Source organism: Heloderma suspectum, chromosome 13, assembly GCF_057233095.1.
Source record: "Heloderma suspectum isolate Gila_16-S chromosome 13, 16-S_ref, whole genome shotgun sequence".
Lineage (NCBI taxonomy): Eukaryota > Metazoa > Chordata > Lepidosauria > Squamata > Helodermatidae > Heloderma > Heloderma suspectum.
In genome coordinates this window covers 31,372,402-31,399,233 of record NC_139470.1, presented here as the reverse complement: position 1 = coordinate 31,399,233, position 26,832 = coordinate 31,372,402, and the positions used below count along the sequence as shown (strand labels likewise).

Sequence of the window (26,832 nt, the reverse complement as noted above, 5' to 3'; positions counted from 1 at the left end):
CGCGGCCAGGAAGGGGCGGCGGCGCGCGGGCGGGCGGGGGCCGGCCTGCCGCCTCTGGCTGCTTTTGCATTGGCGGATGCGGGGAGGGAGGGGGGCAGGAAGCGAGGGAGGGGGCAGAGCTTCGGCGGCTGGAGAGGCGGGCGCGGGGGGGCCCCGGGCATCGGGCGGGGGCGCCGGAGCCGGAGGAGAGCCCGCCACGTCCGCCGCGCCGCCCCGCCGGGCGCCCAGCAGCGCAGGCCGCGGCCGAGCCGAGCCCCCGGGCCGCAGGCCGGCCTGCGTCTCGCGCGGGGGGGTGGGGGACTGCCGCCCCCCCTTCTCTTCCTCCCCCCCAGGGGTGAAAGTGCAAGAGGAAGTGCAGCCGCTGCCATCTTTCCTCCTCTCCAAACACACACACACGCCGAGGGAGGGGGACGGACGGACGGAGCGCGCCGGCAGCCTCCCCCGCCCCGGACACCTCCGCGCCCCGCCGGCGAAGACAGGGACCCTCGGCCGCCGCCGCCCGCCGGCCCCGCTGCAGCTCCTCGCGGCGGCCGCGAAGGGCTGGCCGGGCTCGAAGCCGCCCGGCGGGGCCTCCCGGCTGCTGCAGCCGCTGGCCCGTGCGGCGCGCGCCCCCCTGCCGCCGCCGCCGCCGCCCGAGCCTTTTGTTCGGCCGCTCGCCGCCGCCGCCTCGCCGGGCAGCCGCGGCGCGCTCGCGCACAGCGCCGTCGGGGCCCGGGGGCTCGCGGAGCGCGTGCGCCATCCCTTTTCTCCTTCCCCCCTCCTCCCCCCGCTGCCCGCGGACGGGGGCGCGCGCCCGCTCCGTCGACGGCGAGGCTGCGCGCGGAGGGAGCGCGCCCCCTGCCGGCCGCCGCCGGGCAGAGCAGGCGGGCCGGCGAGGCCGGTCGCCAGCCCCGATGGAGCGGGCGGGCGAGGCGGCCGCCGCCGCCAGCGCGTGCGGGCCGTCCCCGCCCGGCTGCTACACGTACCAGGTGAGCCGCCACAGCGCCGACCTGCTGCACAGCCTCAACCAGCAGCGCAAGAACGGCGGCCGCTTCTGCGACGTGCTGCTGCGCGTGGGCGACGAGAGCTTCCCCGCGCACCGGGCGGTGCTGGCCGCCTGCAGCGAGTACTTCGAGTCGGTCTTCAGCGCGCAAGGGCTGAGCGGCGGGGCAGAGGCAGCCGCCGCGGCGGGCGGCGCGAGCGCCGGGCCGGGGGCGCCCGACGGAGGCGCTGCTGACCCGGCCGCCGCCGCCGCCGGAGGGGTGGCCCGGGAGCTGGAGATGCACACCATCAGCTCCAAGGTCTTCGGGGACATCCTGGACTTCGCCTACACCTCGCGCATCGTGGTGCGCCTGGAGAGCTTCCCCGAGCTCATGACAGCCGCCAAGTTCCTCCTCATGCGCTCCGTCATCGACATCTGCCAGGAGGTCATCAAGCAGTCCAACGTGCAGATCCTGGTCCCCCCGGCTGCGCGGCCCGACATCATGCTTTTCCGCCCCGGCTCGGCGGCCACCGACCTCGGCTTCCCGCTCGACATGACCAACGGCACCGGGCTGGCGCCCAACGGCAATGGCATCGCCGGCATGCCCGAAGACGAGGCCACGCGGGCGGCGCTCTCCGCAGCCGCCCAGTCGTCCCTGCCCGTCCTCCAGGGGGTGGACCGCCTGCCCATGGTGGCGGGGCCGCTCTCGCCGCCCCTGCTGGCTTCGCCCTTCCAGAATGTGGGCCCTGCTGCCCCCTCGCTAAGCAGCAAGAGGGGGCGAGGGCGGCCCCGCAAAGCCAACCTGCTGGACTCCATGATGTTCAGCGCTCCGGGGGGGCTGAGGGATGCCGGCATTCTTCCCTGCGGCCTCTGTGGGAAAGTGTTCACCGACGCCAACCGCCTCCGGCAGCATGAAGCACAGCACGGCGTGACCAGCCTGCAGCTGGGTTACATAGACATCCCGCCACCAAGGCTCGGCGAAAACGGCGTGCCGGGTCTAGATGACCCGCAGGCCCCCCGCAAGCGGAGCCGGACAAGGAAGCAAGTGGCTTGCGAGATCTGCGGGAAGATCTTTCGGGACGTTTACCATCTGAACCGGCACAAGCTGTCGCATTCTGGCGAGAAGCCCTACTCGTGCCCGGTGTGCGGGCTGCGCTTCAAGAGGAAAGACAGAATGTCCTATCATGTTCGCTCCCATGACGGGTCTGTGGGGAAGCCATACATTTGTCAGAGCTGCGGAAAAGGGTTCTCTAGGTAAGAGGGTCACCACTGCTGGAGCCAGGAGCTGTAAAATCAAGAGGCTCCCAGCGGCTGGTGGGTGGCAGAATGGCCTACCACCAAGATTCATTCATTTATTATATTTCTGTGCCACCCCATAGTTGAAGCTCTCTGGGCGGTTCACAAAAATTAATGGGCTAGAAAGTTCGAGGGGGAACTTGGTATGGGTTGTAGTAGCCTGCAGAAATGTTCTTTTCCCAGGCAACAGATAAGAGCCACCTCCAACTTTGCGCCCCAGCCAGTATGCCAGTGTTCGGTGGTAAACAGCAAAGGGGCACGTTCTGAAGCACTTGGGGACGTGTGATGGGGAAACGCAATCCGTCGTTGCTCCCTGGTGTGTCCCTCCCGTGTTGTGTTCTTGGAAATGATCCCCTCTTCACATATTGTGGCAAATGGCAGTGTACCTTGGCTGCTGTGTAAAATGACTCTTAACAGCTCAGTCCTCTGCATGTTTACTCAGAAGTATGTCCCACTGGAGACTTCCAGTAGCGCTCACTCTTTGTTAAGTGTGCACAGGATTGCAGCCTAAGGTTTATTAGGAAGTAACTCGGCAGGACATATTTCTGAGCAAACATGCTCAGGATTGCAGGGCGAGAGATCCCAGCCGTGAGGGGGCCTGTGCATCTTCCTTCTGTCTGGGGTGACTGGGCCCTCTTCTGGCCTGGGCCCTCTTCTGGCTTTCTCCTGGAGCCACCAGTATTTGTGGCCCGGCCATGGAAGCCCTGTTCTAAGTCATAGCTCTTGCCCCAGGGAGCGTGGTTTGATCTTCACAGTCTCCAGCCTCTGGTCCTGCATGCTTTGTTTTGTTTTGTCAATATCCAAGCAGCTCTGGCGCTTGGGAGGATCTCTTGGCGGAGAGGGGATCCCACTCTTGCATTGCAGTGGGTATTGTCGAGTGAGGCCTGAGTTCTCCAGCACTGTCAACAGGCTTTAGGGTGCCATCCCTAATCCTTCTGAAAAACATGAGAGGATCTGGAATGGGATCAGCCTGCATGTGATGACCTTGAACAAGACAGCTCCATTGGCTGGAGGTGGATTCGTATGACTGACTGGCTTGCACCATAGGGCGATAGTCCCTGTCACTCTTACATGAGTGACATGCAGTTGAAGTGGGCCTCCTGCATGCCTTCCCCAGCTAGCAGTGATTCAGGGAGCTTCAAGCAGTCAGGTTTGCTGAAGGGGTGCTGACAACTTGGTGAAATCAAAATCTTGTGGGACCCTTCACAAAACCTGGAGAATCGTCTTGTACTGAGAGAAGAGCCATGATGGTTAAAGCTCACCCTTACTGTCTCCTTTTTGCTTCTTACTTGATTTGTGGGTGACCTGTTCTGCTGCACATTGAGCTCCAATCCTGATGGAGCACTGTTAGGTCTAACGTCGTGCGACCAAGGCTGCCGTCCTGTGCGTGTGTACCTGAGAGTCGGTCAGCCCCACCGAATGTGGCGAGAATTCTGAGCATACACGCATCCTCCAGGTGTAGGCCACAGCAACTCCCATCATTCCTCACCACTGGTCATGCCAGCTAGGGCTGACAGGAGTTGCTGGCCAAAACTTTTGGAGGGCCACAAGTTACCCACCCTGCTATGTAGGATTGGGCTGCAAAAGGCATCCCGTAGACCCTGTTCCACAGCAGGCGCCCTTCTGCAGCCTGCCCAGAGGGCCCTCCCTGCCCTCTTCTGGGGTCTGCCAGTCCCAGTGGCTGCGTTTCCTTATGAATCTGAACCACGTATCCTGAAGGAGAGATGGTGCCTGGAACACCACCAGCAGGTGCAAGGCCCACCTCTCTCAGAAGAGTTCCTCCACTTTCATGAGAGAGTGCTGGTATACAGCCACATTTAAAACCTCTGCCTGGTGTAAGTGTGATAAGAGGCTCTTCACTTTCACAGATCTGCATTTGGGCAATGACTTCTCATCATGAAAATGCCCTTGAGTGGCAAACTGTTCATAGGCTTTTGCCGAAACTCCAGCATTCTCTGCTTAGGTGCCTTGCACGGTGCTCCTTGAAGAGACTTTTGGAGCTTAGCTGCTCCTTGAAGCAACTTTTGCTGAAGGGAAACGTGATAGGCTCCTTGGATGCAGTCCACTGGGGGTTCTCTTGCACAAGCCCCTTCTAATGTATAGGGCCTGCCTGTGTAAGAGCACACCTTGATAGATCATGCTGTTACAATGCAATCATATATATGTCTACTCTGAAGCATGTCCCATTGAATTTGGTGGGGCTTACTCCCACATCAGTGGGTTCAGGATTGCAGTCAGCATTTCTGCTGACTTAAGAAAGTTGCATTTTCAACTTTTTTACTGGCCTCTGTAGACTTTAGCAGGTGACCCAACTTATCTGCATGCTGTGTAAAGCTTTACCTGCTGATTTCTGTACATTAAGATGTGGCTGAAGATGTAAGAGTGGACCAGGCCGGGGGGGGGGGGGGGGATAGTTAGTTGACAACATATGAGAGGCACATCCTAAAAGCTCCTTATAAAAATGGAAAAGGAGCCATATCTGTAATTTAGGCATTGTCAATTAGTCTGCTGTGTTTAATCAATTAAACCAGGCTTCTTTAACCTGGCGCCCTCCAGATGTGTTGGACTGCAACTCCCACCATCCCCCAGCCAGCCATGGTTGTTGTCTAACACATGAGGAGGGCACCAGGTTGGGGAGGGCTGGATTACACAAACCAATTCATCACGTTCATGTCCTTCCAAGCAATTTGAAAAGTCCCCCGCCTTGCTTTAATTGGGCATCATTTTGGAAAGGACATTCCTCTTCTCTCCCCCCCCCTTCTGAGTTGATGCCATGCCATTTTAGATGGAAGCCCTGAGCTCCCTTGCATGTAGTGCCTTGGCTGGTCTTTGCCTTGTATCTTGAAGTGGAAAAGACAACTAGCCCGCCCCACATTGCAGTGGGGCAATATTCTGCAGGCCCTGTGGCTTTCCTTGGCAAAATGCTCAAATGAAATCCATGGGACTTGCTTCTGAGCAGCCTGATCTCTGGCTCTTTTTCTTTGGGGACTGCTTTATGCATATTAGTACTGCTTTTAGTGTATGCTTTGAGCTTCTTCTGATTGTATGTTTATATTTTATCAATTCATAACTTTCATATACTGCCCAGAGGACTTTGTCGATGGGTGGTATAAAAATGCCATAAATAAATGAATAAATATGCAAATATAATCAGTACACTAACTGCACAATGCTATACAAGTCTATTCGGCGGTGTGTCCCACAGTGTTTATATTATTATTATTAATTACATTTCTATACTGCCCCATAGCTGAAACTCCCTGGGCAGTTCACAAAAATTAAAACCACAAAGTTCAGAATGAAACTGTATAAAATATAAAAGCTTAAAACTACAGCATAAACTACAACTAGAATAAAACCTAGCAGCAATGCAGAGATTTAAAATATAGTAACAAGAGTTCAGTGGGGCTTATCCCCAGGTAAGTGGGTATCCGACTGCAGCCTAAAATTCGTAAGGTTAATGAACTAGGATTCCCTTAACCAGCTGAGAGCCTTGGTTTTACTTGCTGTGCAGTGCAACCCAATGTGTCCTACTCAGGAGTAAGTATCCCCTATTCCTATAGGAGTGCAGCCTAGTGTTCTGTCAGAGAGAGGTTCCAAAAGTCTGTTTGCACATTTGCGCTGGCCCCCCAAATTAGAGGTGGCGTGATGGGGGTGGGCGCCGTTCCACTTGGACATAAGGGTGGCTGTGAGGCCCAAACCAGCCCCTGGAGTCCGGCAGAGGCAGCCCACCTGCCCTCCCCTGCGTTGTCAGGTTTAACAGCTTAATGGAGGGCTCCTTCTCTCTGCTATCTCTCTAGAGGGTGAATTCCACTGAGCTGTATGTAATTGGCTGAGGTCAGAAAAGCTGGGGGAGGAGAGGGGGATAATCTTGTTTCCCAGCAGCTTCTGGGTTTCAGACAATGCGAGGCTTTCTTCCCACCAGGAAAAAGCTCCCACCAAGAAAACTGGAGGCTTTTCAGGCTCCTCTTGTTCAAAAAGGCTTTGGTGAGGCTGGAAAAACAGAACAAACACCATAATAATGTTCAATTTCAGTTGCACTTTGTGATGAGGGGGTGGGGTGGGGTGGGGTCTCAGAACATTTTGTAGTTCAGGCTACTCTCCTGTGTGCACTTCCCTAGGAGCGTGTCCACTTGAAATCACTGGGTGAACCGTCCAACAAAAGGCTGCTGAATGTAAATAAAACAAGGTGGGCAGCTGGATCCTAGATGGAAGCCCCGGCCAGTTCAGTGGGCTGTGTGTTCCAGTATGCTTGCAGAGTTTGTAACCGTCCATTGAATCCCACTTATTTCATGGTCCCAACTAATTTTTGCTATTAGCACATCGGTATCCTAGGCGGACGTCCCTCCAGGCACTGACCTGCTGTCTGCATCAGAGTCCCTCGGGCCATGTCTTGCGAGATCAGCCTTCCCCAACCTGGTTCCCTCCAGAGGTGTTGGATTACAACTCCCAGCATTTTCAGCCAGCCATATTGGCTGGGGATGCTGGGAGTTGTCCTCCAACACCTCTGGAAGGCACAAAGTTGGGGAAGGATTGCGCCCTGTGAATAAACCTGGAGCAAGCTGCACCCATCAAAAGCGCTTTCTGCCATTTCAAACCCACTTTCTAGACAATGGCAATCAAGGCAGCATAGAAAAGGCTTAAAATGTTTAGCTATGTTTACATTTTAAAAAAACCCTTCAGCTTCATAATTGATACTTGAAGGTATTTCACTGAAATCTTAGCTGATTCATAAAATGTGCACCCCTGGAGAGCTGCAGACAGTCAAGGTAGACCAGCCTTCCCAACCTGGTGCCCCTCAGATGTGTTGGGCTGCAATTCCCATCAGCCCCAGCCAGAATGCCAGGAGCTGAAATATCGAGGACACCAGGTTGGGGAAAGCTGGAATAGACAATGATGAGCCTGATGGACTCCAGAAACCCCTTCTGATGTTCTTAGGACGTGAGCAAAAATGGAGCACAAAGTCAGGTTATATTGCTTAAATTTCCACACTGGAATGTTGGTGATGTCATTTCTAGATCTCTCAATTCCGAGAGAACCAGAATTCTTCCAGACACTCAGTACTTACAGTGGACCAGGCCAGTTTGGTGTTAGTTTGGGGTTATGCTGGTCCTAGCCCAGTCAACACACTGGGAAATATGGTGTGTGGCAGGGATCCTGCTCGTGTTCCATTGGTGCCTGTGTGATTTCCATTGCCCACACATGCATGGGGTTGCTCCCTTGTTCCCAAGGGCATCTTGTGGTGGCAGTGAAAACAGGGCAGTAGGTACAGAGCTCTAATACTTGCTGACCCTCCTAGACATCTGGGTAAAATATAACGAGTTTGGCAGGTGAATTGCAGTTTGGCTCCATATCACATTGTGGTTGGTTTGGATAAAACTGTTGTTGCAGATTTAACTCACGCTTATGCCTGTTTCCTTTTAAAGGCCTGACCACTTGAATGGGCACATCAAACAGGTGCACACGTCAGAGAGACCTCACAAATGTCAGGTAGGAACCGTGGGATGAAGGAGGGTGTATCATCGTAATAAAATAAGGCATGCGCATGTGAAGGATGTGGAGCCACATTTTTATGTGATCGTTGAGATGACCATTCCTTGCAAACATGTTCCAGAGACTGCCAGCCACTTTGCCTCTCTCTCTCTCTCTCTCCCCCCTTCCCGCTCCCCGCACCCTGCCCTCTTCCTGATGTCACTGCTTGCTTCTCTGTCTCTTCTACATCCTCTCTCTCTCTCTCTCTCTCTCTCCCCCCTTCCCGCTCCCCCCACCCTGCCGTCTTCCTGATGTCATTGCTTGCTTCTCTGTCTCTTCTACATCCCCTCCTCCTTCCCAGATGTTTCTTCCCGCTTCCCCGCCCTTGGATGAATCCCTTTCTTTGCAGCTCTGTCTCTGCACAGTCAGTGTACTGATGGTTTCCCCTGTACTCTTCTGCGGGACCGGCAACCGGTGGCTCTTGGTCCAGCCTTGATTTTTAGGGGCATTCTAGTTAGCAGTTGAACATTATCTTGTGGGTTCCTCCTTGAACAGCCTTCAGAACATTGCACTGAGCAAAATCGGAAGCTTTTCCTTTTTTCCTAGCAAGGAGAGGACGTGTGGGTACATCGGCTCCAGCTCAACTGTAACATGGCTAGCCTGTATAGGTTTTTTCTTTCTTTCCCAGTTACATACATGTTTATACTTGTGTATGAAGAACAATAAGGGTAGATACTTTATAGTTACACTTAAAAGAGAGTTCTCTATTCATTATTCTTATTAATGGGATTTTTTTTTATTCCCCCCCCCCACACACACCCCTCCTGTCTTTTGAATTAAAATCAAGGCAGCTTACAAACACTGACACTCTTGTGAGGAGAGAGTTTGGGAGGAATCTTTGGGTTCATTTCAGCCAGTGTTAGTAACTGTCACATGTCATGCCAAACTGAGATAGAGGGGTGTGGGAGCAGTGTCAGCTCCAAGGTTAGGCCCAACAGCAAGGCTGCCTCAGTGGGCCCAGAACCTAGAAGAGGCAGGGCCAGCGAAAAGGAGTCTCTCAAGCAGCCTCCGGCTTCCTCGGGTGCGCTGTGTAGAATGGGAACTGGGGCAGTGGGCCCTGGGATAGTCTTGGCCCCAGTAAATGCCCTCTGGAGGCAGCCCTGAGCAAAGGGAATTTGATTTGCACACTGGCGTGGGGAAGGGGCGAGAGGCTGGGTTCTCACGGTGTTCTTCCAGTCCCTTAGCCCTGGATAATGGCACAGCCTTCAAAAACGGGAAAGGAAAGCCAAAATTCACAATTAACAGTAAGCTTTAAAATGTGCTTTAATGGGATTTAAAATGTTGTCTGGAAAGATAATCTATATTTTAAAAAGTATTTTGACTTCCCCCAAAGGCTAAAAATGCTGCATGCTGGTCAGCTTCTTTTGGGTGGAAGTTGCATGGACTGCTGTGAAGGGCCTGCAGGTTCCCCTTGGTGGGAGGGTAGAATCCCAAAGGGCAAGAGAGCAGGGTAGGGCCACTTAGGGGAGGTGTACTGGGCCCAGGTCCTTCAGGGCTTCCAAGTTGAAATGCCTTGAGTTGGGCCGAGTAGCTGATAGGCAGCTAGGGCTGGCCACGCACGGTCGCCTTGCGTGGCCCCAGCCTGGAAGGGAGCGGCCACATTCTGCTCCACCTCCCGAGGGCGTACTGGGTGCGTTGTGCTTGTAGCAAAGCTCAGGAAATGCTAGTTCAGCTACCGCTCTCCCGTTTCACACTTTCATAGTCAGTAGTTTGTGAAGCAATTACTTTTATACAGTTGTCTTTTGACTGAATCTATACTGTGTGAGTTTAGCACTGGCCATTGCTGAGTCATAGTTGATTAAACCAGCCACAGACATGGGGAATCTGTACTGGGGCAGAGGAGGGGGGGCAATGCGAGGTCTGTGGGATACATGCAGTCTACCAAGACCCCTCTCCCCCCAGCCCTGAGTGACCCTTATTGTGGCTGTGTAGGCCAGAACATAACACAGGCTTCCCCAGCTTTGGGATTTTAAGAGTGTCATGGGCACTTGCACAAAATGGCTGCCATGGGGGGGCCTTGCTCATTCATAAAATGGCTGTCATGGGGGGGCCAATCACAAAATGCTCATTTCCCAGAAGGCAAACTGATGAGAAAGCAGCTTCCCCAAGAGCCTAAGCACAAGGCAGCGGTGGGAACTCAAACAAACATGGACTTGGAGGGCAGCACTTTGCTTTGCAGCATGGCAACCTTCCAATTTAAGAAAAATAAAAAACCCTTAAATAAAATAAACATTGGGAGGGTCAGGTAGCTGGTGGGCACCAAGAGGAATGTCCATGAGCACCAAGCATAGCAGACTGGATGCTGTCCATGGACCATATTTCCCTACCCCTAAATGGTGTAATAAAAATCTTCTTGGATAGTACTCAGGGCTGCATTTGCACAGTTCAAGCTGCAGCAAATGCTTCTGGCTGAGTCTTAAGCCAGCCCAGACATGGGGCGACGGGTGTGTCGGCGAAGCGCTTCCTCTTCGTGAGGGATGCTGCAGCCCTGCCGGGCTGGTCTGCTCTTGCGACCCTCGTTTTTCGTATTTGTTTCAGTATTTATACCCCACTTTTCAAGGCAAAAAAAGCCTTCACAAAGCGGCTTATAAGATAATAAAGGTAATATAAACACAACTTAAAACAATACAAATTCAATTAAAAAGCAAGCAAACAATTCCCTGAGTCTCTTCTAGTTCTGTGACTAAGATTCCAGCACATGAATGTTGATGTTGGAAAGGTCTGGCAGTTGGGGGGATGCTAATTTCTGTGCAAAAAAATTGGGATGGCGTTTTCTTTTTGAGATTGCCTGAAGGAGCATTTCTTTCCTTTTGCTGCCACTTGCCATTCCAAATGGTACAAAAGGAGATCACGCCCTGGGCGAGATTATTGTTCTCTTGGTTTTCACTCTTTTGGGGGTTCTTTTTTCATGCAGTGATGTGTTTCTTTGTGAGTTCTCTACCCATTTTTTTTAAATGACCATCCACCAGAATTCAGCAGAAGTATACCTCTGTTGGGAGGTGAGAAAGACACAGATGCGAGACCTGGGCAAGTCATTTTGGCAAGTCACAATATAGCCTGTTTGTGTGTAAATACAGGGTTCACTTCTCACCTTGGCAGCAGTTATGAGCTTAGTTTCAAAGAGAAAGACAAAGGCAGAGAGAACCCTCTGAGAAGGGGTATCTGTTTGTGTGGTCAGTAGGAGTAGGAGCAGCAAGGTTTGCTGACTGCATGAAGGTTTCCCCTTTTGTCAAAAGCTGGTAGAGATAATTAAGACAACTAATTTCATCTTGGATTTTTTCCCCCTGGCTGGCTCTGCGGTTGGCACTCTAAATTGTCGGGAAAATATTGGGTGGTCTTTGTCATCCTAAATATAAGTAGGCAGCCCCCAAGCTCTGTGGAAGTTGTGAAGAGCTCAGCACCTCAAAACACAGGCCATACGATCTTGAAACCAGTTATGTAGCTTAAACCTGCCTCAAGCCTCCCATCGGATTAAGCTGCTTAAGATGAACTCTCATCGGTTTGCATCAGAAAAATATTGTTCTCTCCCATTTCATTGGAAATAAAAGACATCTTGCAAGGTGTGCTGAAAATTCTGAAGTCATAAGTGGCTGTTGAATTTACCCCTTGACCCTCAGTCCTGAAGCCTCTTAGGACTATATGATGCATACAGATGTTATTGGTGTTTGTTGGAAGCAGACGTAGGATTGCCTGCTTCTTAGCCCGCCTCCGTAGCTGTGCCTTTTAATATTGGTTCAATGTGCAAACATCAGCAGGTGGCCATGCTTACCTCCATGCCGTGAAAAGCTTCACCTGCTGCCTTCTGCAGTTCAAGCCAATGTTGAAGGTACATCGGCCAAGCAGGTTGTTGTTCTGATCAGTTGGCAACTGTATGGGCCTCAGCTGTTTTTTCAGGCACAAGACTGTCTCCAGCACTGTCAAAAACCGAGATTTCCACTGGTCAACTGATCTCATAGTTAAATTATCAAAACCATGCATGCTACCTAGGCTGTACTGGGGCGGGGTGGGGCGGGGTGGGGGGCAGCCCTGGGCAGGGAGATTCAGCTGGGGCTGGTTCATACACTCCAGCCTTCCCCAACCTGATGACCTCCAGATGTGTTGCACTACAGCTCCCATTGTCCCAGTTGCCATGCTGGCTCAGGGAGGATGGGAGTTAGAGTCTGACACATCCAGAGGGCACCAGGTTGGGGAAGGCCGATCTACCCAGTGGCCCATCTCTCAGCACCCACCAGGATTCGCCTCCACAGCGATGTGGCTTGTACCGACTGGCCCCTCCGAGTTGGAGTATCCATGTTTTGTGCGGCCCCTGGAGGCCTGGCTTGCACATGTGAGCCCCCCGGAAGCTCTGTGCATCCCCACCAGCGATTGCGTGGGCACTGCCAGGTGCAGGAATGAAGCCTACCCCCCCCCCGGCAGTTCTCGATGCCCTGCTTGTAAAGCACTTTGTCCCTGTTACACAAAGGCCGTTCCACCACGTCCCTAGTGGCCAGCCCATCCTGCTGTGTGGCCAGCCTGCAGTATTGGCTGGAACAGGGAAGAGGAAAAGAGCTTTCTTGTTGTTTTTATTATCATTGTGGGGAGTTCCCTTTTACCGGACACACTTAGGTAACATCTGCCTATATGAATTGTTAGGAGCCATAATCTGATTCTTAATCAAACTAAACTTGTACTGCCTGAAAAATAAGTTAAAAAAGAGCATTCAGCACCCCCCCTTCTTTTCCCAACTGATGTCAATGCGGAATGAGTTTCTTCCTTTTCTAATCTCTCTTACTTCCTGCCTGTTAGCAGGAAATTGCCAGCCTCCATGGAATAAGCTCAGAGACATCTTCATCCCTAGAGCAGTTGAAACTTCAAGAGGTATTTCTTAAACACTGTTTATTTTTTTAAAAACTTCTCTACTTTTAGTATATTTATCTGCCTTTGCAATGTTTGATAGGAAAGCACTGGAGTTTTCCATTATTATTATTATTATTATTATTATTATCATCATCATCATCACTATTATTAATAATTAACATCACTCTCTGATAACATTTTACTGTATTTTTAAAGACATTAACATCTTAAAAACTGAAATGTTTTGATTTATTTTGAAGCTGATTGTGTGTCTCTTAGTTTTGCTTTTTTAGTTCTGATAACTGATTTTTGCTTTCTGGAATCTATTTCTGTCATTTTCTTAAAAATATTATTTTGGTGATCCATTCAATAATTGACTTTGACTGAGAATGACCAAGCATCAAGAGAAATAAGTAAATTAAACACAGCAACAAAGAATGCTTTTCTTTCATCCCTATTGTTTTCAATGAGTTTGGGGGTTTACAATTTACAAAGCAGACTCAACCCATTGGATGTTCTCCTGCACAGGCCTCATGGAAAGGAATGGGAGCTGCTCTTGTGTCAGCTTCCTTTCCTTTCCCTGAGGCATATGCAAGAGAACTTCCCTGTGGGCTGTGCTTAAGTTCAGTATCTGAAAATCCCTTCCATGGATACGCTTGCTGGGGGTTTGTTTGTTTCCCTTTTATGGTTCTGAACATGACTATTACATAGTTTTGAAACTACAGCTGATGTTATTTCTAACAGCTGGAAGATTTCTGTGTTTCAGTCTGGGTCATTGAAACTGCAGTCCATTTTCCATTGACAACTTCTTTCTGGTTGTGGTGGTTGAACTACTGGGGCTGATGGATTTCATTCATCTTGTCCATTGATTATGAAAAATCTCCTTTAAAATTACAGCTGGTATATTTTATATCAGAATCTTTTCTAAAGTCTCATTTTCCAGACAGTGTTTTTGCTGAATAAAAGCTGCACCTATTTTGCTCAGCGCTATGTCCCAAGAGGTTGCATTTGAAATTTACATCTGCTTTTGACTTTCATCTTTTGTAGTACCCGAGTCATTTCCTGGTGAAGTCAATTTGTTATACAGATTACAATAATTTTGTTTTTTATTATGATGCTCTGGTCTGGATCCTGCAGGAGGAGACAGAATCTTCTGTTGAGTGCCCTGAATATACCCTGTTGGACCTGTTCTCAAGTCTGCTATAACAAAGAGAAACCATGTCATCTTTCTTTTTTAACAGGTCCCCCTGCCCCCCCCCCCCAACTATTACACAGTAACATATAAGCTATTGTCATTCTGCATCATTTAAACTCCAACTTTGGTAGCTGCAGAATTACTCACACAAGTAAGATCTTTAGAATTCCAAAGACTGCAGAGATGTTCCTGTAGTGGAGCTTGTTATCTGAACATTTCTGAGTTGCCGTCTGGTCCAGCGAAGAAGCGTTTGGGCATGGGCCAGGCAGCCCCAGGGTAGCAAGCAGTGTGGATGCCCAGTGCCTGCACCGGTGGTGTGTGTGTGTACATGGAGCAGGATGTTGGGTTGGGAGTGGGAGCCCCCCATCTGACTCACACGCTGAGCAAGGACCCCGCGCTTGCAAGGCCCAGCTCTGCCCCTCGCCTTCTCTTTCTGCTTCTAAATCTGCTAGGGTTGGGGCTGCGTCGGTTCAGGATTAAAGTGAGTAAAAACCTGCTCCCAGAATTATGAAGCCTGTCTAAATTATGTAAATGAAGCCAATTTCCATTCTGTCGTTTTTAACAAAAGGGCCCGTTGATTGTACAGCTGCTAGTCGTGGGGAGGAGAGCTGCAGGGAAATGGAAGCCCCACCTCAGTCCTGGGAAGCTTATTCCACCCCCACCTCCCCTCTCTCTGGCCTTTGCGAGCACACCTTCATAGCCACGAGGGCTAGAAAATTGGCTCCCTCTCTTCCTTTTAAAGGGCAGGAAGTTGGCTTTTGTGCACAATACTTCAGGCTGGGCCTTTCCTATGTTCCCGTGGAATTGTAGCAGCCATGTAGCCTTCCCTCTCCTGATCGTCTCTCCCCACTGCTCTTCCTATTCTTCTTTGCCCCGCACAGTCTTGGCTGCCACCCTCCTTCTTTCTCCCATCTACACTGCCTCATGTTCAGCTCTCTCTTCAAGCCCAGACTACTTGCCTTCATCCGCCTCCGGCTTTGCCTTCCTTTCTCGTCTTCCTTTCCTGCCCTGTCTGCTCCCAGCTCCTGCTCCCTTCCCTTGTCCTTGTTGCTCTTGTTTGGAGGCCTCTCCCCTTCCCTCCTCTTCATCTTGTTCCTGTGACTTAGATCATAAGTCTCCTGGTGGGACTGTCTTTTCTTCTAGTATTTTGTTTGGGGCAGCGGGAGGGGTACAGAGCCCTGACTTCTTAGAAAGTCATAAACAAGGCATTGTATTATATCTGCCTTTTCCAACCGGGGACCCTCCAGATGTGTTAAACTACAGATCCTATCATCCCTAGCTAACATGGCCACCAGCTGGCATGGGGATGATGGGAGCTGATATGAGCACATATCATCTTAAGGAATGCGGCACTATCAGGAGTCCCCAGGAACCTTGGATTGAGTTTTCTTGGAGTGTTGTTGGTGTCTCAGTTTCCAGCAGGTCCATCTAAGTGTTCAAACTGCCATTCTAGCCACCGAAACAACACCAGTTGCTATTTTATACTGAGACTAGTTTTGCACTCAGCTTTTTAAAAGGTGTCCCGATGGCTAGCTTCTTTTTCTTCTTCATGGTCTCTGCATCACACAAATGGGCTCTGCGCCTGTGTGGAGCCTTGATTTAGGAAACCTCTGTAGCTGAGGTCTGTTTTGGCAGGAACCCTCCCCCACCACCCTATTGTGCATGTCCGAAGGGGTTCCCGCCCAGTCCCAGTTTGACCGCTGCAGTGGTTGCCTTGATGGGAACTTCCTGCACCAGTCTGAGTGCCTTTCTCTTTTTGTTGAGGTTCAAAATCTTGTCTTTCATTTTATTCTAGCTTTCTTCTACTACTATTGTTCTTCTAACTTTTTATTTGGTGTTTTTATTTCATTCGTGTTGCAATTGTTGCTCGCTATCCACCTGTGGGCTCCTTTTCAAAAGTGTGTATGTTGCGGGAGTAAGTTACCTCCCACCGACGGACACTCGTTGTTTCTATTTTGCCTAGGAGAAGCTCACGTAGCTGAGGCGGGCTGACTTTGCCAGTCCTTTTCGAAGCAGGCTTACAAAAATTGGGCCGACCGCTTAAAAGCGGCTCTTTGGAAAAAGGCTTTGGAAGCAGTGGATGCCCCCAAAGAGCAGAAGTCTCATGTTTCAGAGGCATCTGCAAAATCATCTAATATGGCTTCTCCATGACCCGTGTCACCGAAACAGTCCACTTCAGCTAAGGAGCACACGGACCCGCCAACAGCTGGACATTCCTTGTCTCTCACGGTGGCAAAGAAATTAACTAAGAAGGCAAAAGCTCCCAAGCCTTCTATAGAGGAACACAGGCGCAAAAAGAAGAAAAATAAGGAAAAGGAGACAAGAAAACTGTCTATTCTCCCTCTTCCGCCGTTGTTGGATTCTCTTATTCCAACTCGCCCCGCGTCGGTACCGACCACTTTGGTACAGACTATGGATCTGGGCCAACCGGTGTTGCTATCGGAAGGAGAAATACACGATCCTTCGCCTATCCGACCAAATGTCGCTGCATCTCCTCATGTGAGGGCCAACTCTCCACAGACTTCTCACTTGGAGGTTGTGCATTCCAGGGAAAGATCCCTGGAATCATTACACTTTCTTCGACTGGATCGCAGGCTGGATTGCTATAGAGATAGGGATTATTGCCCAAGATCGAGATCACCATTGCAAGACTGGGATCGATACTCTGACTACCATAATCCTCCACAGAGGCCAAATTATTGGGACAATTGGGAGTATCGGGATAGAGAGAGATAGTATGATGGGATGCGATATCTCAGAGCACCTGTGCCTTGGCACCGAACAGCTTCATCAGCTTCGCTCTCTGGACCCCCGGTGGAAAGGGATTCACCCCCTCCACCAACAGTGGTACAGGATTTTCTTCCACCACCTGTCCCACCTCATTCTTCATCATTGGGGAACAGACATACTGATCCTTGCGATCAACACTCAGTATACCAGGGGAGGTGTCCTTCAGTTTTGCCCCAGAGACAGCAACCTTTAGCTGCATCACCAGTTCGGGTTTGGGTTCCTCAATTGAAAGAATATTGTATGGCCATGATGACCCAACAGTCAGATACTGAAGACTATCCATCGGACTCGACTTCCTATTCTTCTGTGCCTCCTTCTATCTCTTCCCTGTTTACTGTTACTGTTTGTGCTCAGGACAGAGCCTCGCCATCGGAAGATATGGGACATTTTAGTGATCATGTTCTTCATATGGCTCAATCACAGGGTGTTGAAACCCAACAACGAACATAGAGGATAGGAGATCCGGTTTTTGGTCCATGGGGTCATGAAGAGTCAGACACGACTAAACGACTGAACAACACAGAAACTTCAGTTCTGGTAGCAATACCTTTTCTTCCCACTCTGTTATAGACAGTACAACTCTCATGGAAGGCTCCATCTTCAATGGCTCCAACTTCCAAAAGACTGGAATCAATGTACAGGGTGCAGGAAAAGGACTCCAGTTTTCTGTTTGCACACCCGAAACCAAATTCCATCATAATGGAGCCTTCACAAGGGAAATCGCAAAAATTACATGTTTTGATGGTAGACAAAGAGGGTCGTCGGTTAGACTTGCTAGGTCGAAGACTCTATTCATCCTCAGCTTTGGGACTTAGTGTTTCTATTTACTAGGCAATGATGGCCAGATATCAACTTTTTTGTGGGAGAAGGTTGGCTCCTAATGTGATTATCCACCTGATGATCTATATGAACTGGCGAGAGGTTTCCAAACAAAAGCACTGAAGTTGTTGAAACAACAGATAAATACTGCTAGACACCAAACTGACTGTGGGATGAAGGCCATGGTTGGAGCAGTAGCACTCTGCAGACATGCCTGGCTTCGTTCAGATGGCTTAACTCCTGAGGCCAGATCATGGGTTGAGGATCTGCCTTTCAGTGGGGCAGGTTTGTTTAATGCTGGTACTGATGAGGCAATAGATAATGTTCAAAAGGCCAAAACAACAGCAAAGAAAATGGGGTTGGGGCAAACCCAACAATCTTACAAGCCCTGTCAATGGTTTCAGCAACAACCTTACTATCTGCTGTATCAGCATAATGACCATATGGCACATCAGCAAACATTCTCCCAGCAGAAATGATCCTATGTTCCCAGTTGATCTCATCAGAACTGGGGAAGATTGACCCAGCCTCAAAACATTGTCTTTGACTTTCAACTGATCCGTACCATTCTCTTCTCCTAGATCCTTTATTCAGGACTTGCCTGGCCCATTTTTTCTCAAACTGAACTGTAATAACATCAGAGACTTGGGTATTGACTATTGTTCGCAAAGGATAAAGGATCAAATTTGATGCTCTCCCTCCCCTCGGTACCGTAGAACACTCACCACCCTCAGTGATACTGCTATTAGAGGCAGATTCTCTCCTCGAGAAGGAAGCCATCTAGCATGTGAGACCAACTCAACAGCCAGATGGGTTTTATTCCCATTATTTTACGGTACTGAAGAGGGATGGAGGGCTTCGACCAATCTTGGAACTCAGGAATCTAAATTTTTTCATTTCCACCAAGATGTTTCCAATGATCACGCTAGCATCCATTCTCCCGCCGCTGCAGAAGGGTGCATGGTTTGCAGCGATGGATCTTGGAGATGTGTACTTGCATGTAGCGATTCACCCTTCACAGAAGCGTCTTCACTTTGCTATCTGTCAAGAGACTTTCCAGTTTCAGATCCTACTGTTCAGATTGGCCATGGCTCTGAGGGTCTTTAGAAAATGCTTGACCGTTGTCTGCGCCTATCTATGGACCCAGCACGTCGAGATATATCCATATCTGGATGTTTGGCTAATCATGGAGCATTCCAGATGCATCAAGCAGTAGCCCTCGTTTGCGACCTTTTACAAGTGTCAGATCTTCGCATAAACAAGGAGAAATCCAAACTTTGCCCTTCTCAGGACATCATGTTTGCTGGGGCGATACTAGATTCCAGAACTGGAAGAGCTTATCTTCCACCAGAAAGAGTGTCGGCAATCATCTGCTTTGCCAAAAAGATATTTCATCGGAAGAAAGTGCTAGCTTTTTCCGTCCAGCACCTTCTTGGATTTATGGCAGCCGCAGTATCGGTGGTGGCATGGGCTTGACTATGAATGCGGCCCCTTCAAATTTGGTTCCGTCATGTTTTTTCCGGAGTGGAAGATATTCATCGAGTTCATCTGACAGTACCAGAAAATATTCTAAAATCACTCCCATGGTCGACAATGTACGAAAACCTCTCCCAGTAGAAGGCATGCCTTTTCTACTGGAACTGCCTTCCTGTGTTCTCACAACCGATGTTTCTCTCCTCGGATGGGGAGCACATTGCATGAGAGCCAGTGTGGTGTAGTGGCAAGAGTGTTGGACTAGGAGCTGGGAGATCCGGGTTCTAGTCCCCACTCAGCCATGGAAGCTCACTGGGTGACTTTGGGCCAGTCACAGACTCTCAGCCCAGCCCACCTCACAGGGTGGTTGTTGTGAGGATAAAATGGAGAGGAGGAGGATAATGTAAGCCACCTTGGGTTCCTTGCAAGAGGAAAAAAGGCGGGTTATAAATGAATGAATGAATGAATGAATGTATGTCTCTTCAGGTTCAAGGTCTTTGGTCTGTACCTGAGAAAGGGTGGCACATAAATTACTAGAGTTGTTAGCAGCGTGGAAGGCATTGCAGACTTTCGGAAAGAGCCTGATGGGCCAACATATGCAAATTGCATCAGACAGCACACCAGTTGTCTGGTACATAAACAAGCAAGGCAGGACTCATGCGCCACCTCTGATCTCCCTGACTACTGGGCCATTCACAGAAGAATTTGCCTGTCAGCCATACACATCACTGGGAAGGGCAGTGTGCAGCCGATTTGCTGAGCAGGACTTTTCAACAATCTCACAAGTGGCAACTTGCTCCCGACATTCTACATCATCTTTTTCAGACGTGGGGTGTTCCTACAGAGGATTTGTTCATGACTCTGGAAAATGCAGTGTACAAGAAATTCTGCTCGAAAGCAGGGATGGGGAACTGGTCCTTAGGGGATGCTTTCCTTTTCTCTTGGACAAATGAGGAGTTTTACCTGTTTTCTCCATTTCCGTTGTTACCGAAGGTCATTATGAAAATGGTTATGCACAGGATGGGGGGAATTCTCATTGCGCTGTGGTGGCTGTGGCAAGGATGGCTTGCTCTCCTGTTAGCTCTGCCCAAAGGCGGATATTGGCGCCTGTTGTCGATACCGATGCTTTTGCCACAGCATCAGGGCCAGGTGAGACACCTGGACTTGAGAACGCTCAAGCTAACAGCTTGGAATATTCCATAGACGTCTTGCCTTCTGCTGTGCAGTTGGTGCTGGACGTGGCTAGGAAACCCTCAACAACACGCCCTTTTTCTAATAAATGGAAAGCGTTTCTACTTTTGCCACTGCCAACAAAGTTGATCCTCTCCGTTGTTCTACAGAGTATGTTCTTCATTTCTTGCATTCGTTGTTTCTTAAAGGTTTGAAGTATTCTTCTATCTGGGTTTATTTGGCTACTATTTCTGCATTTCATTCGCCAATTCAAGCTTTTACTGCCTTCACTCATCCCTTGATGAGACAATTCCTCAGAGGACTAAAGAACATTGTGCCTCCGCTTTGATCACCGGTTCCTCAATGGAGTTTGTCAGTGGGGCTACATGCCCTTACAGCTAAACCGTTTGAACCACTCGCCTCTGTAGATCTACACTTACTGTCTTGGAAAGTGGCTTTTCTTGTAGCCATTACATCGGCAAGAAGATCGAATGAACTCTGTGCGTTAAGGATCGATTCTCCTTACCTGATTTTCCACAGAGATAAGGTGGCTTTATGGCCAGATATTACTTTCCCACCCAAGGTAGTGTCTGAATTTCACTTAAACTGGATATAGTTTTGCCAGCCCTTTTTCCAGTGCCCGCATCACCAATAGAAACTTCTTTGCATTCACTTGATGTTCGGCGGGCATTGGCTTTTTATACGGCATGGACTGAGTCATTCCATAAATCTCACAGATTGTTCCCTTGCTACGGAGGGCATAAGAAAGGTCTCCCGGTATCATTGCACTGGCTAGCTTCATGGGTCGTCCAAACCATTTGTCTCGCATATGAGGTAGCCGATTGGAGTTTGTCATCTCGAATTATAGCTCACTCGACAAGGGGGTTGGACCCATCTGTGGCATTTGACAGCGGAGTGACGTTGCCTGAGGTGTGCAAAGCTGCGACCTGGGCGAGGCTGTCCACGTTTGTACGCCATTACAAGTTGGACGTCCGGGCGAGAACTGACTGTGCTTTTGGTCGTGCGGTCCTGTCTTCAATCTTGCATTGAGACACCGACCCACCTCCAGTAAGTCAGCTTGTTAATCGCCCATATGTGTGATGCACAGAGACCACGAAGAAGAAAGGCAGGTTGCTTACCTGTAAGTGTGGCTCGTAGAGTGGTCATCTTTGCATTCACACAACCCACCCACCGTCCCCATTTTGGTGTCGATGGTGATTTCGATGATGGTACTGAGGTGTGATTTTACCTTTGGCCCTGAGGCCCCACTAGGCAGTCTCGAGGAACTGAGGGATTGGGCGGGAACCCCTTAGGACGAGCACAGTAGGATGGTGGGGGAGGGTTCCTGCAAAAACAATCCTCAGCTATAGAAGTTTCTGAGATCAAGGCTCTGTGCAGGCGCAGAGCCCATATGTGTGAATGCACAGATGACCACATGAAGAACCACAGTTACAGGTAAGCAACCTGCCTTTCCCTCTCGCCCTCCCCATTCCAGTCTGGAGCTCTGCAGATGCTCTGATGTGTACACAGCACCCTTGCGCCTGAGTGTGCTTCTCCATTCATCCTAGAGAAAAGAGAGCTATGTAGAATGTGGGGGAGCCCTTCTGGGTGCTGGAGCACCATGCATGTGCATGTACTGGAGATCCTGTGTGAGCACGACGCTGGTGGATTGGGCCGAGTGGCTGCAGTTTAGACCAGGGTGTTTCAGAGAAAGCCCTCGGGGGCCACATTCCACTGGTGGGCGGGGCTGAAGGCAGAAGGGGCGGGGCCAAAAACGCCTGCATGTTTTAGCATAAAGCTCTTGCCGCCTATACCCAGGCCTGCACAGAGGCATCTCCACCTTTTCGAGTGGGGGAAAAAACTGCACAAAAGCCAGAAAAGCACCAAACGATTGGTGGTTGGGGAAAAAGAGGGTGTGGCCAGGTCGGGAATCTTGGGGGGCCCAAATGGGACCCTAGGCAGGCTACATGTGGCCCGTGGGCTTCAGGTTCAACACCCCAGTCTAGTGACAGCTGCATACGCAGGAGGGCTGTGGGCCAGCGCCTCCTCCACGCTTCTGTGCAAGCAGCTTTTGAAACGACGTGGCGTTCCAACAGTAGCCTACTGCGTGCTGTCAAACAGGAGCCCCCTTTGCACGTCAAGCAGGCAGTTATACATCGCCCCAGGAACATAAGACTGTCCATTCCCACTGCCGGCCTCCTCTGTAGAGAGGCGTGCAGGCATGGAGTTGCATGGATCTCAAAATGCCGTTCTTCCCTCCAAGGCAACAGGGCAGTCGGCTTTAGGGAAGGCTCCAGTGTTGGGAGACGGGTTTTATAAAAGAGCCTCCGGAGGGCACGGAGCCTTTGCTTGCTGCCTTTGGCCTTCAGGGGAGAAGAAACAGCCCTCCCCCATGGGTTCCCCCTTGCCTGATTTGGCTTAAAGGACACGGGGAAGTCCAGGCAAGGGAGACCAGAAAGAGGGCAAGGGGGTGCGTGTAGATCTGGGGTTGGATCCAGATTTTGTCATACTCGGAGGAGACCCATTTAAATCAGTCGGACTTAAGTTCGTCTTGACAATCTTAAGTCCCACTGCTTTCAGTGGGTCTACATCACCATCACCATCAACATTTCTATACTGCCCCATAGCCGAAGCTGTGTGGATTAAAAACCTTAAAAATACAATGTGCAAAATTTCAAAACATAAAACACACACAGACAGTATACATAAACGTATATCTAAAAACAACTTTGAGCCTCACATGCTGCCAAAAGCCTGGGAAAAGAGAAAGTCTCGGCCTGGCATCGAAAAGATAACAATGTTGGTGCCGGGCGGGCCTCATCGGGGAGAGTGTTCCATAACTGGGGGCCACCTCCAGGCATGTACTCTAAGCATGTCTGAGTCTGGATCCAGTACCTGCTGTTCTTCCACCCCAGGTAAGTTTCCCCTCCCTGGTCCCATCCTCGCCTCCACCATGGGCTAGGGAGGACCAGCGAGGGGGAAAGCTCCCTGCTGCACACGTGCACACATACGTACACACCAGTCCTACCGTCACCTGGGGACTGTTATTGCTGCCTCTTGACATGGAGCAAAGGGACAGCTCCGCACCCTCCAAGAGCTCCTTTGCAAAGCTCAGCCTCCCCCTCCAGCTGACCTGCCCCTCTCTCCTTCAAGATGTCTACCAGTAGGATAGGCTTTCCTTCTGCAGGGTGAGTTCCTCTGCCAGTGCCTTTGACGATATATAATTTTAATCTGCCCTGGAACACCTGGGACAACTTTTGGGTTTTGCCCAAGCAATAGCATCTGATGTAGGTTCATGTCCTATGGTGTTAAAATTGGTACAGTGTGATCCACGGTTGCTGCTTGTATTCTCACAAGTTGCATCTCTGCCAGATGATATTCTGTGCAAAGGTAACATGAGAATCACAACACACCTATGTGTGTCTAAGACAGTCTTCTCCAATCTGCCACCCTCCAGATGTGCTTGGATTACAACTCCCATTACCCACAGGCTGTGGGTGATGGGACTTGCATTCCAAGTACATGTGGAAGGCTGGTTCTGACACTGGCCCCCTCTGAGAGAGGCACTTGTGTTGCAGTTCTCGTGCCACTTCTGTGCACGGCTTTAGAGCCGTGTCTTTAACAGGTATCACGAGGGCTGGTCTCGAGGAGCTCAGTTTATCCTCCCTGCTGTGTGTTTTCCCCTCTGCCCAAGGCTCCAGGGACCCAGCTCTCCCCTAGCTGCCCAGCCCCAAGGCCCAGCTGATGCCCAGCACTCCCTTTCCAACCCCAGTCAGCCAGCTGGATGCGGGGCACGACGGAGACGGGCGCTTCCTGCTCTTTCTCCCCAGGATCTGGCCGCTGCGTGTGCAGGTTCCGCTTCACTGTCATGGCTGATGCCCATAGAGCGGCTCCATGAATTTGCCTGATCTGTTTTCAATCTAAGTGCCACCGCTTGGTGAATTCCATAAGTTAGTGACCTATGATAGGTCTATCACATGTGTGGCAAGAGAGGAGGAGATTCCCACGTGCGCTGCGTCGGGGGCGGGGGCTACTGCTGCCGCCGCCACTGCCCATTCTTGGCATCCCTTTCATTTCTGACTCCAGACGCTTCCACCGTGAGCAAACGGTGGGGGCTCCAGGTGCTGAGACGTGATGGCCTTACAGGGGCATCCTCCGTTCTGCTCCTCTTGCTTTTCTGCACCCCTGCAGGTTCAAGCAGTGCCTCCTCTCCTCGCCATCGTTTCTGCTCTGGGATAGGCACAGGGCATTGTGCAGCCATTCCATCCGATCCAGTGGCTTTGGTACACCCAACAACATATGCGGGACTTCCCCGTTCATTTCAGTGATTGCAGTTCTCTGCTTGGGCAACAGAAATTTCCCCGAAACTGAAGGGAGTGTTGGAGTTCTGCAAGCTTTGCACAGTAGCTGTGAATTTAGCTGGGGATGCTGGGATAATTCCAGTCGCAGTTGGGGAAATTATGGACAATGCGTAATATTGTTGAGGACTCTCCTGTCACCTGATTTGGCCAAGATCAATGCAGATGATTCTGTGACCTTGCAGATAAGCCTGCGACGGTTACAAGGCCACAGTCATGTTGACCTCCCTGCTTGTTCACCTGTATCTTCATATGTGGCCTGAAACAGGGGGAAAGACCAGGCCTTTTTGTAAAGATCACCTTCCTAGTTGTCTGAAGGCCATTCTTTCTCTCTGTAGGGTGACTAGGGTGGTCCTGATGATGCTCTGGCCAGGTGGGTGGTATTAGTTAAATAATCAAGAGTGTTTAATCAGAAATGACTGGGTTCCTCCAGAACCACCAATATCAAGTCTTGATGCTTTTCTCCTTAGGAGCTGCAGCCCCTGCTCGGTCAGGGTGCTGCTTGCTTTCCTCTTGTCATTCCTCTGACAGAATTAATCCCAGTATCGTTTGTACATATCTGTTGAATTTGGAACTATTATACTGGGGATCACCTAGCACTAATGAACCTTAATAGGTGTGTGTGGGGGGTTAACACAGGTCTGCTGCTGTCCACAGACTTGCAACGCTTCCTTTGCCACCCGTGACCGGCTGCGTTCGCATCTTGCGTGCCATGAAGACAAAGTTCCATGCCAGGTCTGCGGGAAGTACTTGCGGGCAGCGTACATGGCCGATCACTTGAAGAAACACAGTGAAGGACCAAGCAACTTCTGTACCATCTGCAACAGAGGTAATGAATACACCCGCTTGTAATTGGGGGGGGGGGGGATGATTCAAGCTGACAAATGCCTTCTCCACAAAGAAAAAACACAAAAGCAGATGTTGCTCTTCCTTGCGCTTGGCTTCAGCCAACGATGTACCACTTGGGGCTGGTTCCTGCGCACTTGCCCATCTCTTGCTGGCCCAGTGATGAATTGCCTGTGCACAGAATGGGCCATCACAGATGAGTCGCCACAGCCTGAACTCTCCCATCCCCTCGTCCACAATACTACTCCATGGAAACCATTGACACATCCAGCTGCTGCCATCGAAGGTTGCGTGGCCACGTGATGAGGAAGTGAGCAATGCCGGTGCATGGATGGCCCGGCCCTAACTAGTGACTAGTCCTTGTTCTTCCAAGTCCCCTCACAGTGTAAAAATGGAGCATCTGGGAGACCCTTGGAATTGGCAGTCAGTTCCTCTCTGTTACTGAACAGCGTTTCATCCTGTTCCTCAGATTTGGGGATTTCCAAACTGAGAGGTGGAGGGGTCCTGACTGTCAAAAGAGGAGAACATGTACCTGTGAATAGAGTCTCTCTGGAGACAGGTGGGGGAGCCGATTCCCCCCCTCCATACTAAAGATCTGCCATACCCTCGACCAGAGTGCAGAGCAGACAAGCATTTCCTTCCAAAGCTAGCAGCGGCAGCAGCACAATCCCTCCCCAGCTTTTGACAAGGACAGGGCGGGGTTGGTGTTTGCCCTTCACACTTCACGATCTGTGTGTATTTCATACTCCGATACACATGCCCACGTACCAAAGGCAGCATGAGAAACTGCCCCAAGACAACACTCCAGTCCCAAACCTGTTGCTTGATTTCAGTAGAAGTCACTTTCAGAAAGTGGGCTTAGGACCATTCCCAGGCAGCGTGGTCCCCTAAGCATCTTCATTTGGTAGAAAGTCCTGGTGAGTTCAGTTGGGCTCCTTAGTAAATGTACTTAAAATTGTAGCCTTAGGTGCAAAGAAACATTTTTAAGGAGACATTGCAGTAAAGGCACCTAATTCACAATGAGATTGATTGTGCTGGATTTTCCAAATAGCCAATAAGAGCTGTGTATGAGATCAGTAGAAAACAGATCTTTGTGTCTCTAGAACGGTCTTCCCCTTCCAGTTCGTGTAGGAATCCGGCTCTTCTTGTGTATGAAGGGGGGGAGGGGAATGTGGAGGAGTGGGGGTGGACAGTGCAAGGAAAAAAGGTGGCTGTGCCCAGTGGGTAGAGCACCTAATTTGCATGCAGAAGGCCCTGGGTGCAGCCCCTGGTATCTCCAGTTTGAAAAGGCTCTTGAGTCGCTGGGGCCAAGTCTGGAGACTGGAGAGCTGCTGCCAAAGTAGACAGTACTGGGCTACGCAGACCAGGGATCTGGCTCACTATATAAGGTCATTTCTAAGGATCCCTAGAACAAGGAGAAGCAGGCAGCAAGCTCTTACATTTGAACACAGGAGGAGACCCCTGTAAGTAAAGCAGCCCTCAGTGGTGTACCGAAAGCACCACGTTGCAGCCCTGCAGAGAGTGCGGTTTCCTGTTTGCGCTTAAACCTCCTTGGG

At 50.5% G+C, this 26,832-nt stretch overlaps 1 protein-coding gene across 8 annotated transcripts in view; it reads left to right on the top strand.

Annotated features, from left to right (window-relative positions):
* Positions 1-355: 355 nt before the first annotated feature.
* The window catches only part of PATZ1 (POZ/BTB and AT hook containing zinc finger 1), a 40,039-nt gene continuing 13,562 nt past the window's right edge, over positions 356-26,832 (top strand). For 3 of the 8 annotated variants that reach the window (XM_084819821.1, XM_084819823.1, XM_084819818.1), the window contains exons 1-3: positions 795-2,215; positions 7,684-7,747; positions 25,088-25,259. In XM_084819821.1, coding sequence (XP_084675947.1) covers positions 894-2,215; positions 7,684-7,747; positions 25,088-25,259 — 1,558 coding nt within the window. In that variant the 5' untranslated portion in view covers positions 795-893. Of the gene's footprint in view, positions 2,216-7,683; positions 7,748-12,574; positions 12,647-25,087; positions 25,260-26,832 lie in introns of all 8 variants that reach the window. The other 5 variants (XM_084819820.1, XM_084819815.1, XM_084819819.1 and 2 more) reach the window with 3 other exon arrangements.